This window comes from Myotis myotis, unplaced genomic scaffold (assembly GCF_014108235.1).
Source record: "Myotis myotis isolate mMyoMyo1 unplaced genomic scaffold, mMyoMyo1.p scaffold_m19_p_24, whole genome shotgun sequence".
Classification (NCBI taxonomy): Eukaryota; Metazoa; Chordata; class Mammalia; order Chiroptera; family Vespertilionidae; genus Myotis; species Myotis myotis.
In genome coordinates this window covers 5,862,770-5,877,918 of record NW_023416329.1, presented here as the reverse complement: position 1 = coordinate 5,877,918, position 15,149 = coordinate 5,862,770, and the positions used below count along the sequence as shown (strand labels likewise).

Here is a 15,149-nt window from a genome sequence, read left to right as displayed (position 1 = left end):
TGGAAACCCAAGGAATTTGGACCCTCCCAGCCAATAACTCGCAGGCTGCTTCCTCCGTGAGCCTCCGGGCTCCCTGGTGGTGGCCCGAGGACACCCCGCAGCCCGCGCCCCAACCTGCTGGGCTGCACCCAGGGTGCCGCCTAAAGCCGACCCTTCCCAGTGCGCCCGGGAGCGGCGGGCGGGGCGAGCTGGTGCCATTGGCCCGCGCAGGGCGGGGCGGGGCGGGCGGGGCGGACGGGCCTCACCATTGGCCAGAGCGGCGAGGGGCGGGCAGAGGCGGCCCGACGCACCGAGCACGGGAGGCCCGGGGCAGTGGCGCCCAGGACGCGGCGCGGTGCCGGCGAGGGCACAGCTCTGCCAGCGATCTCCGGTCTGCGCCGCAGGAGGACGGTGAGTGACACGTGGGCAAGAGAGTTCGGGGCGTCCGGCTCACACTGACACCCCCGCCCCCGAGGCTGCCCCCAGCCGTGAGCGCCGGCGCCTGCACTGATGCCCGCGGCTGCCGCAAGCAGGGTCCCCTCCCTCTGCCAGCCTGGCTCCTCCAGAGCCCGTGGCCCAGAGCGGAGTTGGGAGTGGGCATTGCGCCAGGCGCATCCTCCACGGGGAGGGCACTGTAGGGGCTAAAGTCTGAGCACGACAGGTGACGCAACCGCAGCTACACCTGCCGCGCTGGCGCTCTCCTTAGCCAGTTTCTTAGACGCATTGATCTTACAGTTGGGGGAGAGGCTCCAGGCGCCTCTGGCACAAGCCTCTGGTTTCACACATGGAAACCCATCCACCGCCAAGATAATAGCAGAAGGAGGGGCTTGTCCCACAATCGCTATTGATAGAGGATTTGCCTTGCTCCCTGACCTGTGCTAAGTAAGGGGTTTAGCATAGTATGCCCTCTACGTCTTACAGCCCCAGTACTTTCATTAAACCCATTTCCAGATGAGAAAACTGATGTTCAAAGACTTGTGGAATTATCCAGTTTTACCCAGATGAGTCGGTAGTGGAGTCAGGATTCGAACCCAGGCTTTATTGTGCCGGGTCCCATTCGTTTCGCCCACTAATGTCAGAGTTCACTCTGCTCTCCCCCTGCTCCCGACTCTCATTCCTGTGCTTCCGCCTGTGAGATGCCTCCGTGTTTTCACTCTGCACAGCCCAGTTTACCTGTCCCGCTGGGCATGAATACCAGACAGGGCCAGTGCGACCTGAAAACACTGTAAGGAGAGCTTCACAAAAGAGTTAAATCAGGTCACAGCAAACAAAGCTGCAGTTCTCTCCTTTGAATCCAAGCAGGTTAGACTACACAGCCAGGCACTTGTGCTTGCAGAATAGACCCTCATTGACTACTTTATAGTTCCACTGTGCACAGCACAATCAAGATGTGCTGCCAGAGCCCTGGTTTAAAAAAAAAAAAAAAAAAAAGGAAAAGAAAGAAAGGTAAATGAATTGGTAGAACTAACAGGTACATGCAGGTCTGCCTGCCTCCTACTCCCCTGTGTCATTCCTGAGCCGCTGCTGGCACCAGGAGGGGAGATACTAGGGAGAAGGAGGGAAGACGGAGGGGGCTAGAGGGAAGAGGAAGGGGAAGGAAAGAAGGGAAAGGGAGAGAAGAGAAAAGGGAACATGTTAAACTGAGGTCAAAAGACTGCCTGCTGGAAGTAGTAATGGGTGTGTTTCAGCACTTTGTCAGTGTTTAAGTCTGTTTTCATTCGTTCTCGTTGTGGTTCTCTCCGTGTGTAGTGCTGGTGGTTCGGCTTGACAATGAAAATGAGGGGGAGGCCACAGATTACAGTGTCCGTGTGAAAGGTGGGAGGTGGGGTTGTAGTTCCACCCTGAGACCCAGCTGGTAGCCTAGAGGTCAAGAATCGTGAAGGGCCAGGGTCCCCCTGGGTCAGGGCAGCTAGACAGCGACTCATAACAAAGAACACGAAAGGAGCAGCACCATCGCAGTTCAGATGCTGTACAGGCAAAGCCCCACAGGGGAGACCCCGGCTATGGGGTCGGCCAGAAAGCCCCCTGAGTGTACCTCTGGGGGCCGGGCCAGGTTTTGAGAGTAAACTTGGCCATGTGTCCTCACTCCCAGCCGCTCCTCCCGGGAGGACTGCCATCCTCTCGGTCCCACATTCCCATCTCCAGAGCCTCGCGGTCTCCCCAGAGGCCCTGGCCCTTACGACCTATAAGGGGAGCTTCTGCTGATCACATGTGAGCTCATGTGAGGCGCAGCTCACATGTCTCCTCACTCACCTTCACAGCCAGTGATTCAGCTAATGAGGAACCTAAGGCTGAGGAGGGCAGGGACTCGCCTAAGGTCACGGAGCAGAGCTTGAAACCCAGATCCTTGGGAAGGCTGGGGGTTATCCCGGCGCACGGTGCTCTGAAGAAAAGACTTTGAAGTTGCTTTAAAGTAAAATAAAGTCAAATAGGACGTGGCTGCACTTCCCAAAGCCTCTGCAGTGATCTCACTCTTGTTGAAGGGGAACTTGCAGATTGCTCAGTCTCCTAACCGTCTGACCTCCTTCCCGGGATGTACTGCTGAGGGGGAGGTGGACAGCCCCCTCTCTTTGTCCTGCCTGACCTTGCGGGTGGGTGGAGTGTCATGAGGCCTGTGGCCCCCGAAGTGGAAAGAGCCCTGAGGACACTCTAGACCAGCTGCCAGGACAGTCCCAGCTAACCCAAGGTCCAAGAGATGGCACAACACGCTGAAGTCACCCACTAGCTGATTCTCCCGCAAAACTCCCACCCAGACTCCTCTCCACAACACCCCTGCTTCCTGTCTTTTGTTGCGACACCTTTCAGCAGAAGTTCTTAACCGGGATCTGAGGAGCTCCTTGACCCCCTGCAGTGGTGTGCAAATTCAGTGTGTGCACAGGCGCGTGCGCACACTCCCATGCGCACACACACATCTTCCTGGGGATCGCGTGTTAAACTCTCCAGACTCCAAAGGGTTCCGTGACCCAGAAGTTTTAAAGCACAACATGCCTCACAGGGAGCCAGCCCGGAGCTGCAATGGCCCTCAGGCCTGGCACAGTGGGTGGCACGGGCGGAGGCAGCTGTGGAGAGCACCCAGTACAGCCTGGCACAGGGGGCACTGAGCCTGCAAAGAGGCCGCACTCCTGCTCCAGGCCTCAGTGGTCCTTCTGAGCATCTCTTTGGCCCAAAAAGCACAGCTGAGAGGATTCCTGTTCCCCTGTCCCCCTTCATAGGAGAGGAGAGCCCAAGTTGGGGGAGGGTCCCGGGGGCCGGGGGCGTGCAGACGGCAGGGAGAGCAGGGGGACTGTAGGCAGCTGTGTGGCCCAGCCTGCCGGGCCTTGGAAGCAAGGCCAGAATGGGCTCAGGGAGACCTGTCAGTGGGACCCCGACCCGCACAGTGGGGAGGGTGCATAGTAAAGGTCAGCCCGGGGAAGGTGGGGATGGAGGTGCTGGTGGCTCTGCGGCCACCTCTCCTGCTGGGCAGTGTCCTCCCAGGCCTTCCTAGCCATCAGCACTGGGGCAGGGAGGTCTGTGGCTGAGCCACAGGGAGGGGGAGGGGTAGCACCGGGGGGAGTGGGGAGAAGAGCAGCTTGGAAGCGGGTGGGATCTGCAGCTGCTGAGCTGTTGCCTGCCGTCCACATCCCCACAGCTGGCTTTCTCGGCCAAAGTGTGTCGCTGAGGAGCAGCCTCCGTCCAGCCAGGCCCTCTGTAGGCAGCTGGTGCCAGCACCTTCCTGGCCTAGCTCCTGCCACTTGCCGGCCAGCAGGTGCCAGGGAGGCCCGTTTTCAGGGCATTGTTTTCCATGCCTTCCCGCTGGCCCTGCCTGGCAGCTGGAAGCTGTGGCCTGGACGCGGCTCCTGGGAATGCCCAGCAGTGTCCCCGCACCTGCCCTCCCTCGGAGCCTCCTTCCCTCCTCGTGAGAGCAGCCCCGGCCCCACGTGCTCTGTCCTTCCCGTTCCCTGTCACTTCTGTTGCGCATTTGATTTTAATCGGGCCTAAATAAGAAGATAAGAATCGTAATGTTTTAAATGTTAGAACAGAGGCTACCAAGCTTTCAGACTGCCCAGATGTCCTTGAGACAGTTTAATGTGGATACTGACACATTTTCCATTTTGCCAGGTAAGGACCGCAGTGACCAGCTTTTGTGCGGTTATTTTACGAGAGGGGGCATTGTAAGACCGAGGAGCAGGCAGCTCGCAGCCTGGAGGAAAGGGCCTCCAAGTGCATTCGTTTGGCTTTATGATGTTGCCCCTGCATTAGCCTTGTTTTGCTCCTCTGCCACTGGGCTGTAGTGGGACCTGAAGAGCCACAGAGCTCACGGCCCCCAAAGAGGAAAGATGGGCCAAGCCTAGCAGTTGGAAAGGCTTCAGTGCCCTTTGTCCCAAACCAGAGGCCGGGGACAATAGCAGGGCGGGCTGTGGTGCTGCTGCCGCCAGCAGCCCCTGCTCAGGGCCCAGCAGCCCCTGAAGTGGAAAGCTGAAACAATTCCCTGCCTGTGCCAGGGGCAGGTGACCGAGTGGCACACTCCCACCCCTCCTGGGGGCAGGGAACCCTGGCTGAAGCTGGGCCTTTGGTTGAGGATGGGAGCCTCTAACCGGGAAGCCAGCCCAGAGGCTTCCATGCCCTGGGGCTGGGGGAGGGGAGCAGACTGGGACCAAGAAGGCTGGGCTCCAGAGCTGGGGGTTGGCCTTCCCAGCTGCATCTGTCACTCTGCAGTTTCCAGGCTGTGCCAGAGGGAGAGGCAGGCCAGCCCCAGCGCACTGCCCCAGTCCTGCTTCAACCAAGGCACTTTAATCCATTCAAGCATGTCAAACTGGTGGCCGGCGGAGGAAGCATGCGGCCCACCATCTGCGAGTTTGACATGCTTGATCCATCTGTATACTGGGCTTCTGCCTTGGTTTTATTTAAAGATACAATTGTGCTTTTTTTTTCTTTTTTAATACAAGATTGAGCCAAAACCGGTTTGGCTCAGTGGATAGAGCGTCAGCCTACGGACTGAGAGGTCCCAGGTTCGATTCCGGTCAAGGGCATGTACCTGGGTTGCGGGCATATCCCCAGTAGGAGATGTGCAGGAGGCAGCTGATCGATGATTCTCTCTCATCGATGTTTCTAACTCTCTATTTCTCTCCCTTCCTTTCTGTAAAAAATCAATAAAATATATTTAAAAAAAAAAAAAAAAAAAAAAAAAGATTGAAAAACACTCTGTAGAGACTCTCTAGGGCAGTGATGGCGAACCTATGATACGCGTGTCAGAGGTGACACGCGAACTCATTTTTTTGGTTGATTTTTCTTTGTTAAATGGCATTTAAATATATAAAATAAATATCAAAAATATAAATATTTGTTTTACTATGGTTGCAAATATCAAAAAATTTCTATATGTGACACCGTACCAGAGTTAAGTTAGGGTTTTTCAAAATGCTGACACACTGAGCTCAAAAGGTTCGCAGTCACTGCTCTAGGGCCAGCCAAATGTGCCAGGAGAGGGAGAGTTCAAGGGGCAGTTTCCAGAACATGGCCACAGGGAGGAAAATCCCATTCGCTTTCTTGCTGGGGTGCGTGTTCGCTCTCTCTCCCAGAAGCTCGCATTCAGGGATCTCTGGGACACCCTGAGGTATACGTACCACTCAGCACACTGGGATCATTACAATGAATGAAAAGCTCCCACCCTTCAGCCTGGTGAGCGACACAGTGCACCGATTCGAAGTGGAACTTGGGAGCGGCCCCAGAGCTCAGGGCTGGAACTTGGAGCAGGCATGTAGCCTGCTGGGGGTGGAGGGTTGGGACAGGTGGAACCAGAGAGACCATGTGATTTGCTTGGGGCCACACAGCTGGTGAGCGCCAGGGGACACGGAAATGGGTGCTCTCTCAGAGGAGAGGCCGCTTCTCCGTGGGGCACGGTGCCCGCCCCGAGGGCTGGAGGCCCAGCCGGGCACGTTGGAAGAGCCCCCTTTGCTGATGTTGGCCCTTCATTGCCTCCCCAGCCTTGCTCGCCTCCCGCCCTCACCTGAGATGGCACCTCATCCTGCCCCGCCAAGCTCAGTGGTGTACCCTTTGCCCCTTTCCCCTTCACTTCTCCACTGCAATCCAGGGCCCTCCTTCTCCCTCCCTCGGACTCCCTCCCCTCGCAGCTCCCCCGCTGGTGCTCCCGCCTCCACCCCGAGACCCTCAGCACCTTAGTCACATCCTTTGAATTAGGCTCTCGGGGGCGAAACACCCCTGAAGGCCAGTGTGGGAAGACCTGACAAAGAACACTAGACTCCAGAGCTGGGTGGCCTTCCCAGCTGCATCTGTCACTCTGTGGTTTCTAGGCTGTGCCTGAGTGACAGGCCAGCCGCAGTCCTGCACAGGGCATGCCCCTGGACGGGGCTCCCCCCACCCACCTCGCTGTCAGTAACAGCAGCCCCTTCACCTGATTTGGTCTATAGGTTCCATTTAGACAGAGTTCTTCATTGAGATCATCTCTACCCATCAAAGGTCAGTGTTTCCATTGTACAGATGGGAAAATAAAGGCTCAGAGAAAAGGACATGCAGCTGCAGGCACCTGGGTCTTTAGCAGCTCCCAGCCCGGCGCTCAGTAGAAAACACCTGCTAATAGCTGATCGCTGCTTGCCTTACAGAGAAACCCACTGCGTAGAGTATTCCCATAAAATGGGCGTATTCCCCACATGCTGTGGGAGAAGGAAAGCATTGTACCCTGAATCAGAAGTCACAGGCTGGGGCCCCACCAAGGGCCTGTCTGGCAGCGTGTTTTGTTGGCTGTTTTACTGTTGCCTTGGTGTGCACTCGCCCGTGGGAATAGGTACTGCACAGGCTGGTCCAGTCAGGCTGGTCCGCGTCACACGGCACCCACAGATCCTTGGCATTCCAGGGCTCTCACAGCAGAGGTGGGCTCTCTTTGCCGGCCCGTGTCCACTGTGGGCTGCAGAGGATTCTGGTCCACAGAGGCCTCACGGAGCCAGGCTGCCCTTCAGGGAACAGTTGGGACAGGAGAGCTGCAAGGCTGCAGTGGTCACATGAGCTGGCCTGGGAGGGACACACACACTTCTGTCTGCAGAGTTAGTCACCTGGGCCCACAGCTGAGAATAGGAGCCGTCACATGGCCGCAGGGCAGGCACTGTCTTCCCAGCCGCCGTGTTTAAATGGAGATGCAGCCAATAAAAGTCCGGATCTCTGCCTGGCTGGTGGCTCAGTTGGCTGGAGCATCGTCCCGTACACCAAAAGGTTGCCGTTAAATCCCAGTCAGGGCACATACCTGGGTTGTGGGTTCCATCCCTGCTCAGGGCATGTACAGGAGGCAAGCGATTGATGTTTCTCTCATATCAGTCTCTCTCTCTCTCTCTCTCCCCCTCCCTCCCCCCTTCTCTCCCTCCTTCCATCCCTTTCTCTCTCTCCAAAATCAATAAATAGATACCCAGGTGAGGATTTTTTTAAAAATCCAGCTTTCTGGCGTCCCATGAAACAGCAGAAGAGCTACCCCTCTAGAGAAGGAAAGCATCCCAGCTCCCTGTGGGCCCAGGGACCAGTGTCTGCTGAGTCCCCTCCCTGACTCGGCCTTCCATGGGTTTCATTCCAGCTGCATATGCATGGCTCTGGGACAGTTGGCTTTGGGTCCCCGTGTGGCTCCTTGTGGTCATTTACCATCTCTGGAACCTCCTGCAATGCGCCAGGCTTGTGTTCCCTGTGGGGAAAGGGGTGGTGAGGCAGCACCACAGAGTCCCTGAGGCAGTGCACTCCTCCTCTTGCGGGGGGGGGGGGGGTGCAGGGGGGCTCCTGCAGGGGAGCAGAGCGGGAGCCTGGAGTAGGAGCAGGCCCAGGCCCAGGGGAGCTAACATCGGGGTACAGAATGGGGAGAAGGCCATGGTCTGAGTAGAGGACGGCACCACAAAAGCCCAAATGGAGGAAGGGCACTGAGCCCTTCAGGGGGCTGTGGGCAGCTCCGGAGGCTGGAGCTCAGCAGGGAGCGGGAGAGTGGGAGAGCGGGGAAAGAGGAAGGCGGGAGAAGAGCCGCCCTGTTAGCTCTGGGTGAACACCGCCCTTCCGGTCATGTGGCTGCAAGGCGTCCCTGTGCCGGGAGCCACAGGACAGTGTGAGGGAGAGCCAGCCACCAGCCTGGCCCGCTCAGCTGCGCCAGCTTCTGTGTGGGCAGGATTTGAGGAAGGACCCTGAGGCGGAGCCTGGCGGTCACTTTTTCCGCGGGAGAGCTGAGGGGCTGAGGAACTGAAACCCTCTTTTGAAATGGGCCTAGAGCGCAGCAGGAGGTCCCTCACCCGGTGCCCAGGGGTAGGGCCTGTGCTGGTTACAGCGGGGCTGCCCTCGGGAGCCGGACCTCTCCCAGCGGAGACTTGCCTCCCTGCACAGGCAGAGGAGGTATTTATAGGACGATTCTGGGGTCGCTGGGAGGCCCACCTCCCTCCTTCAAATATTTCCCTTTCTCCATACCTACCATGTTTCCCTGCCCCCCAAATCAAGCGCTCCTGCCAACACAGAGGCCCCGCCAGCTGTGATGGTGTCCAGCGAGCAGGGAGGGAGTGTGCGAAAGGTCAGTCGTGCCCAAGGGACAGAGCACTCCACTCCCAGGATTAACTGAACAGCAGAGGTGTCTGTGCCACCTCCCAAGATAACTTAACCCCTTGGACTCCTGGCTGCAACGTGAGAAAAGGGAGGAGGAGGCAGGGTCAAGGGTGGGAGTGTATTTTGAGGTGTGGCTCACTGCTTAACACACAGAGGCCCTTGATAGGAGAGTCTGCCCCAGGGTGGTGTGGAGAGAGTTGAAGTAGGAACCATGTGGGAGATGCCAGTTCAACAGAGAACGCCCCAGTGGGGTGACCCTCCCACAGAGGCCAGGACTTCGAGAAGCTCCACAGACCCCTCCGGGCTGAGTAGGGAGAGAGATAGGTAGTTTCCTGTGTGAACCCACTATCCCCTGGAGGGCGGGTTACCCCACTGTATAGACGAGAAAGGATGGTCAGAGGTGCCAGACACACTCCCAGAGTCTGGAGGCTGTGCTAGACAAAAGGATAGATTCATTCCAGGGTCTTGGAGTTTGCAAACTGGAAACACAGCAAGGCAAAACCCAGGAGTGTTTCAAAGAAGGAAGAAAAGTGAAAAGTGAAAAGTTCTTGTAGAAAAAGTGCATTCTTGGCCATTATCAGCCCTGCATTCTTGCCCCGGGATCGCTCCAGGAGGGTCACCTGGTCGGAGGTATGTCAGGTGATTGGAAACAGGGTGCAGGGAGGTCTGGTCACGTCCAGGGGTCTGGATAACAGCTCTCAGGTGGGTGGATCCGAGTCCTCAGGGGGTAATTAGAGGCTCACCCTGAGGCCCAGATGTATATCCAGGCACTGATGCAAGACTGGAAAGTTCAAGAAGTTTCAGTTCCCAGGCGAGGTAGAAAGGGGATGGAGTCTTTCCTGTGCCTCAGCTGCCTAATGTGAACCGTTTCAGCAGCTTATATAGTCCCTTCTTCACTCTTTCCTCTGGGGTGTGAGTCACACTGTTCAAGATCAACGCAGGAAGGGCTAAAGGACAGAATCTGGGCCCTAAGTGCGGTGTTCACAGTGGCCTTGCTGTTTCTTCGCTGGGAATCTTGGGCAAAGTGCTTGCCTTCTGACCCGTTTTCTCACCCACAAAATGGGAACATTTACCTCATAATGTTGTGAGGAGTAAATGAATTACAGTAAGCCCTCACAAGGCTGGCAATAGGTTCTGTGACTTTAAGTGAAATGACATCTAAAGAAACCGGTTTTACAATAGGCTGAATGATATGCGGGAGTTAAGTTCCTGCAGCATCTCAGCAACGTGGTGACAAAACAGCTGCAATTCATAGAAAATGCTCACCGCAGTCTGTGGCAAGTAGTGAGCATGGTACCTGTCAGCCCATCCCTCGGTGAGCTAGCCGGGGCGCGGACTCCAGGGGCAGCCCAGTCCCGCCCTGGGCTCAGCGGGAACGGAGAGACAGGCCCAGGCCACTTCGGAAGTTTGGAGGAGTAATCGGGACGGAAACATTATTCAGGGTGTCCCAGGGAGGGAAGGAAGCACCTGTCCTGAAACATTTAGGAGGTTGATCGTGACTCCTAGGGATTGTGGAGAGGTTCCGGGAGGGGGCTGATAGAGCTGGCAACTGCTGACTAGGCAGTTCTGAGCTTGGCCCACTAGGGGGCGCTTGGCTGACACGTGTAGGTGTGGAACCCCCTTAAGTCCTCTGGGCCTGACCTTCTGCTGGCCGTCCTGTGCCAGGAAGTGGGAGGAAGGAGGGGACTGGGGATGCAGGATTGGGAGGATGGAGGTGGGAGGTGAGGCCAGGCAACCAGCTCTGGGTGCTACACTGGCCAGCTCTTCCTGCTCACCTGTGTGTGTGCCCTTTCCTGGTCTTGTTGGCAGGTAGCTTCCGGGTCTGCAGGCAGGAGGAGAAGATGAAGGAAGATTGCGCACCCAGTTCTCACGTGCCCATCAGCGACAGCAAATCCATTCTGAAGTAAGCCTGTGTGTGCGGGGAGGGGTGCGTGCCTGTGGTCTCCTCCATGGGAAGCCTTTGGGTGGAAGGGTTCCTAGATAGGAGGTGTGCCTGCCCCAGGGACAGTGATGGGGGCCTGTCATGGTCTTGGTTGTCTTTGGAGATGGAGGATCTCTTCAGGTTGTGGGTTTGACGTCTGTCCCCTCTGGCCCACAAAAGCAGGAAAGCCCCAGAGTGCCCACTGTGACTCTGCAGAAATGGTATTTATTTAAAAGCTAGAGCAGCCCTGACCAGTTTGGCTCAGTGGATAGAGCGTCGGCCTGCGGACTAAAGGGTCCCAGGTTCAATTCTAGTCAAGGGCATGTACCTTGGTTGCGGGCACATCCCCAGTAGAGGGTGTGCAGGAGGCAGCTGATCGGTGTTTCTCTCTCATCGATGATTCTAACTCTCTATGCCTCTCCCTTCCTCTCTGTAAAAAATCAATAAAATATATTAAAAAGTAAAATAAAAGCTAGAGCAATGCTGAAAAACAAACAAACAAAAATAACTAGAGCCATACTAACACTCTTATTGTTGTGCTAAACCAGGGGTGGGCAAACTTTTGACTCGAGGGCCACAATGGGTTCTTAAACTGGACCGGAGGGCCGGAACAAAAGAATGGATGGAGTGTTTGTGTGAACTAATATAAATTCAAAGTAAACATCATTACATAATGATGTAATTTTTTTTTTTTACATAATCACATCATTACATAATGATGTGATTTTTTTTTTTTAGTTTTATTCATTTCAAACAGGCCGGATCCGGCCCGCGGGCTATAGTTTGCCCACAGCTGTGCTAAACAGTTAAGGAAAAAACCCTCAAAATTGGTTTTGAGTTTTTACTGAAAAAAGTGTATTTTATTGACATAACTAGAGGCCTGGTGCATGAAATTTGTGCATAGGTAGGGTCCCTAGGCCTGGCCAGTGATCAGGACCAATTGGGGCCTTCCGGCTCCTGGCAGGGGGTCCTTCCTTCATTCCATGCTGCCTCCTGGTGACCAGTGCACATCATAGCGAGTGATCGAACTCCCGGTCTCCCAGTTGAACTCCCAAGGGGTCACTTTCTATATTAGCCTTTTATATATATATACATCATAGATGATTTTTAGCTTTGCTTATTTTTATTTTAGGATACTTCTTAAATGTTTAGGATACTTTTTAAAATTTATTTCTGAACTAAAGAAAAGTATAGTTGTGATTTTATCTTGCTCTTTGAGTTCTGAGTCTAAACATTGTCTACTTTTGGCAGCTCCTACCTGCCATCCAAAGACAAGCCAGTCGCATGGGGTGGGCTAGCTTTTGTAGAGACGGCGCCCTGGGTCCTCCTGCTACAGACCCTGAGAACAGACGGCATTCCCTTGTATCACTCCCAGTGCTACCCATACCGTCATTTCCTTATTTACATTTTATAATAAGAACAATATTAGATGTCATTTTGGGAAAAGTCATAATCGCCATAACATGATTAATTTCATATATGTGTGTGGGAGGGTGTCTATCCTAATAATTTTGTGTTTAGCGTTTACACACTTATAAGCCCAGTGAACATGCAACATTGAATGCTGCTTCGTTGATGCCATGAAGCTGTAAATCACTTCCCCTGTCAGTTACCGCCATCCCCACGCTGCAGAGTGGGTGCTGCTCACCCACAGCTGGGTTGTTGCAGTGCCACTGCTGGCGCTGCCTGAAGGAGATATAGGGCAGCCAGCCCAGGAGGGAGCCACCAGCAAGTATGGCCGCCCAGCACAGCCCTGTGGCCGCCCAGCACAGCCGTATGGACGCCCAGCACGGCCCTGTGGCCGCCCGTCACGGCCCTGTGGCCGCCCAGCACGACCCTGTGGCTGGAGGGGCAAAGTTAATGTAAAAGATGCTCCAGGTGGCAAACACTTCTTACAAAATAAAATAATGAGCAAGGTCTCATTAATATTTTTATATAGGTTACATGCTGACATGATAACATTTTAGATATACTGGGTTCAATAAAGGGTGTTATTAACACATTGCGGACAGATCATGAGAATTCTCGTGTTTCCTGTTATTCACAGTGTTTTGCAAAATATCACATTTTTAAAAAATAATAGCTTGTAAGAACATGTAATAAATAACTTCAAAATGCAATGAGTATTTAGTTTTAAAGTGTGCCTTTAACATTTATGTAAAATGTTTTTTGTACTCATTCCATAGAAACTTATCTGGCCACTGGCTAAAGTTAGCAATAAAACTACTGGTCCACAGTATGTTTACAACTAATTTCACCTGTTTCATTTTTCTCTTGTATTGTGGCTACTGCAGATTTGACTCGCCTAAATGTGACTCGCATGTTGTATCCGTTGGATGGTGCTGCCCTGCAGAGCCCAGCTCGGGCACAGGCAGCTGTCATTGTCTTCTCTCTGCCACGCCAGCCCAGCACAGTGTGGTTTCCCTTTTATTCTGGGGAGAAAACATTTGGGCCCAGTGGCCTCCCTGGGCCTTCGGGGTCTTACTCACCTGCTGTCACCTTCATCCCTCGGTCATGCCTCCAGGAGGTCAGGATGGGAAAGAGGCAGGTCGCCCTCCTGGTGCCTACACAGCAGCCATGCCGGGCCCTGGTAGGAAGTAATGTCGGGGGGAAGCTGGAGTCTTCAAAATGTCAATAGTCTGAGCCCCAGGGATTTACTTGAGGAAGTGACTCAGAAGTAAAGTATCGGGAGGCCGTCAGGAACTTTTGCCCACAATAGTGAACGTGTGCAAACACCCTCACTATACAGTGATGGGGTCCATCTGTGAGTTTTCACTTCCCTCTAAGTCCCACCCCTACGCCTGCCATGAGGGCTGGTATGTGAAACCCTCAAGAAGACTGAAGGGCGCGTGTCCAATAGCAGTCTGGCCTCTTAACCAATTATACGTGGCCAGAAAGGTGTGTGCTGTTATGCCCATTCTACAGATGAGGAAACTGAGGCCCAGGAGGACAAACACCTTGTCTGAGGTCTGCCCACTCAGGATGCACGTGTCCTTCCCTTCTCAGGTCGGAGCTCTTAAACCTGCTGAAAACCTACAACTGCTACCATGAGGGCAAGAGCTTTCAGCTGAGACACCGAGAGGTAAGGCCTGGTTCTCTTCTTTATGCAGTCACCATTTATCCGCCATTTGCAGAAGACAGCCCCAGTTTACACCTTTTTTCCAGGGTAATGATTAAGCCCGTGTCCCTCACGCGCGGAAGTGTCCCCACTTGGATAAAGGATTATAACAGCGGTTCTCAACCTGTGGGTCACGACCCCTTTGGCGGTCGAACGACCCTTTCACAGGGGTCGCCTAAGACCATCCTGCATATCAGATATTTACATTATGATTCATAACAGTAGCAACATTACAGTTATGAAGTAGCAAGGAAAATAATTTTATGGTTGGGTCACAACATGAGGAACTGTATTTAAAGGGCCAAAAGGTTGAGACCCACTGCTCTAAATCTTATAATGACTTAGATTTTGAAACTAAGAAGGTTGAGAACCACTGAATTATAAGGTCACCCATCCTCTGAGTGGGGCACCAGGTGACAGCAGCCAGGATCTCTCCTTGAGGCCCCTGTCAGGGGTGCAGAGGTCAGACTGTCCCCGTGAGAATTCAGAGCCGGCGGGAGTCCTCCTGTGGGCCTTCTCCTTCCAGCTGGGACTCTTGTTCTGGTGAATTGCCAGGACATTGGAGTTTGAAATCTTTGAGACCAGCCATCCCACAGCACAACTGGGCTCAGCACAGGGCTCTGGCACAGGGCAATCGAGACGTGAAAGGAGATTGTCAGTCAGAATCAGCAGAGGGAAGGGCTTAAAGGGAAAGGTGCTCCCTGGGCCCGGCAGGTCGGAAAGTGAAAGGCAGGGCTGGCGGAGGGCGTGCAGGGCAGAGAGCACCCGTCCCACCTGCAGCCGCTGCTGCCCACCCGTCAGGCCCATGGGCTGTGCAGGAGGGGGGACTGGCCCGCTCAGACCCTTCCTGGTATTTCAACGGAAGCTAGACACTGGGATTCCATGTGGAATTTCCCAAACCTCGAAACCCCCCTGTTTGTGAGTTCAGCAGAGTGTGTCTGTAGGCCATACAGAGGCTGTGGCACCAGCGGACTCCGGGGAATGGCCAGCAGGGCCCAGGCTTGGGGGCATTCACTGAGCAGATCAGGCAGAGGCCTGGCCCTCCCGCCCTCTGAACCCTCAGCCTGTTCACCTGGGACCCAGGCTGGGGCGCTGGCCCCACCTCGGTCTCACTCAATTCCCTTGTAAAGCCACTGGGGAGGCTTACTGTATTAGGTTTTATTGGGGGTTTCCACGGTTGAGACCGGGTGACTCCTGGACTCCTGGCCTGTCAGTGTCTGTAAGAGCCAGCAGCCTCGAGTCCCCTCCTGTTGCTGAGCACAGGATGGGCAGTTCACACCCCATCCCCCTACAGACCCCTTCCCCAGGGGGCGGCCACTGCTCGTCCATCTTCATTCCCTTTAGCTGTTCAAACAGCCACGCATCCTCCTGCAGGTCCCAGACCAGAGGGTGAGCCCAGTGTCTGGGCAGCTGTGGGCCATTGGGGGTCCTCTGTCAGGGCCACAAAGGAGGGCCAACTAAAACCCACCTGCCAGACCGAATTGCTGGGCCACCTGGATACCGGTCAGGCAGTGCCGGGCTGCCTGTGATGGCCGATGATGCCACACACTCGGGGCCTGGGCCACCCCTGACACCTTG

General features: G+C 54.8%; 1 protein-coding gene across 3 annotated transcripts in view; it reads left to right on the top strand.

The window, feature by feature from the left end:
* Positions 1–281: 281 nt before the first annotated feature.
* The window catches only part of RASSF4 (Ras association domain family member 4), a 29,627-nt gene continuing 14,759 nt past the window's right edge, over positions 282–15,149 (top strand). The window contains exons 1-3 of one of the 3 annotated variants that reach the window (XM_036355936.1): positions 282–390; positions 10,342–10,435; positions 13,460–13,535. In XM_036355936.1, the coding sequence (XP_036211829.1) occupies positions 10,374–10,435; positions 13,460–13,535 (138 nt within the window). In that variant the 5' untranslated portion in view covers positions 282–390; positions 10,342–10,373. Of the gene's footprint in view, positions 391–7,820; positions 8,501–10,341; positions 10,436–13,459; positions 13,536–15,149 lie in introns of those variants that run through there. The other 2 variants (XM_036355935.1, XM_036355934.1) reach the window with 2 other exon arrangements.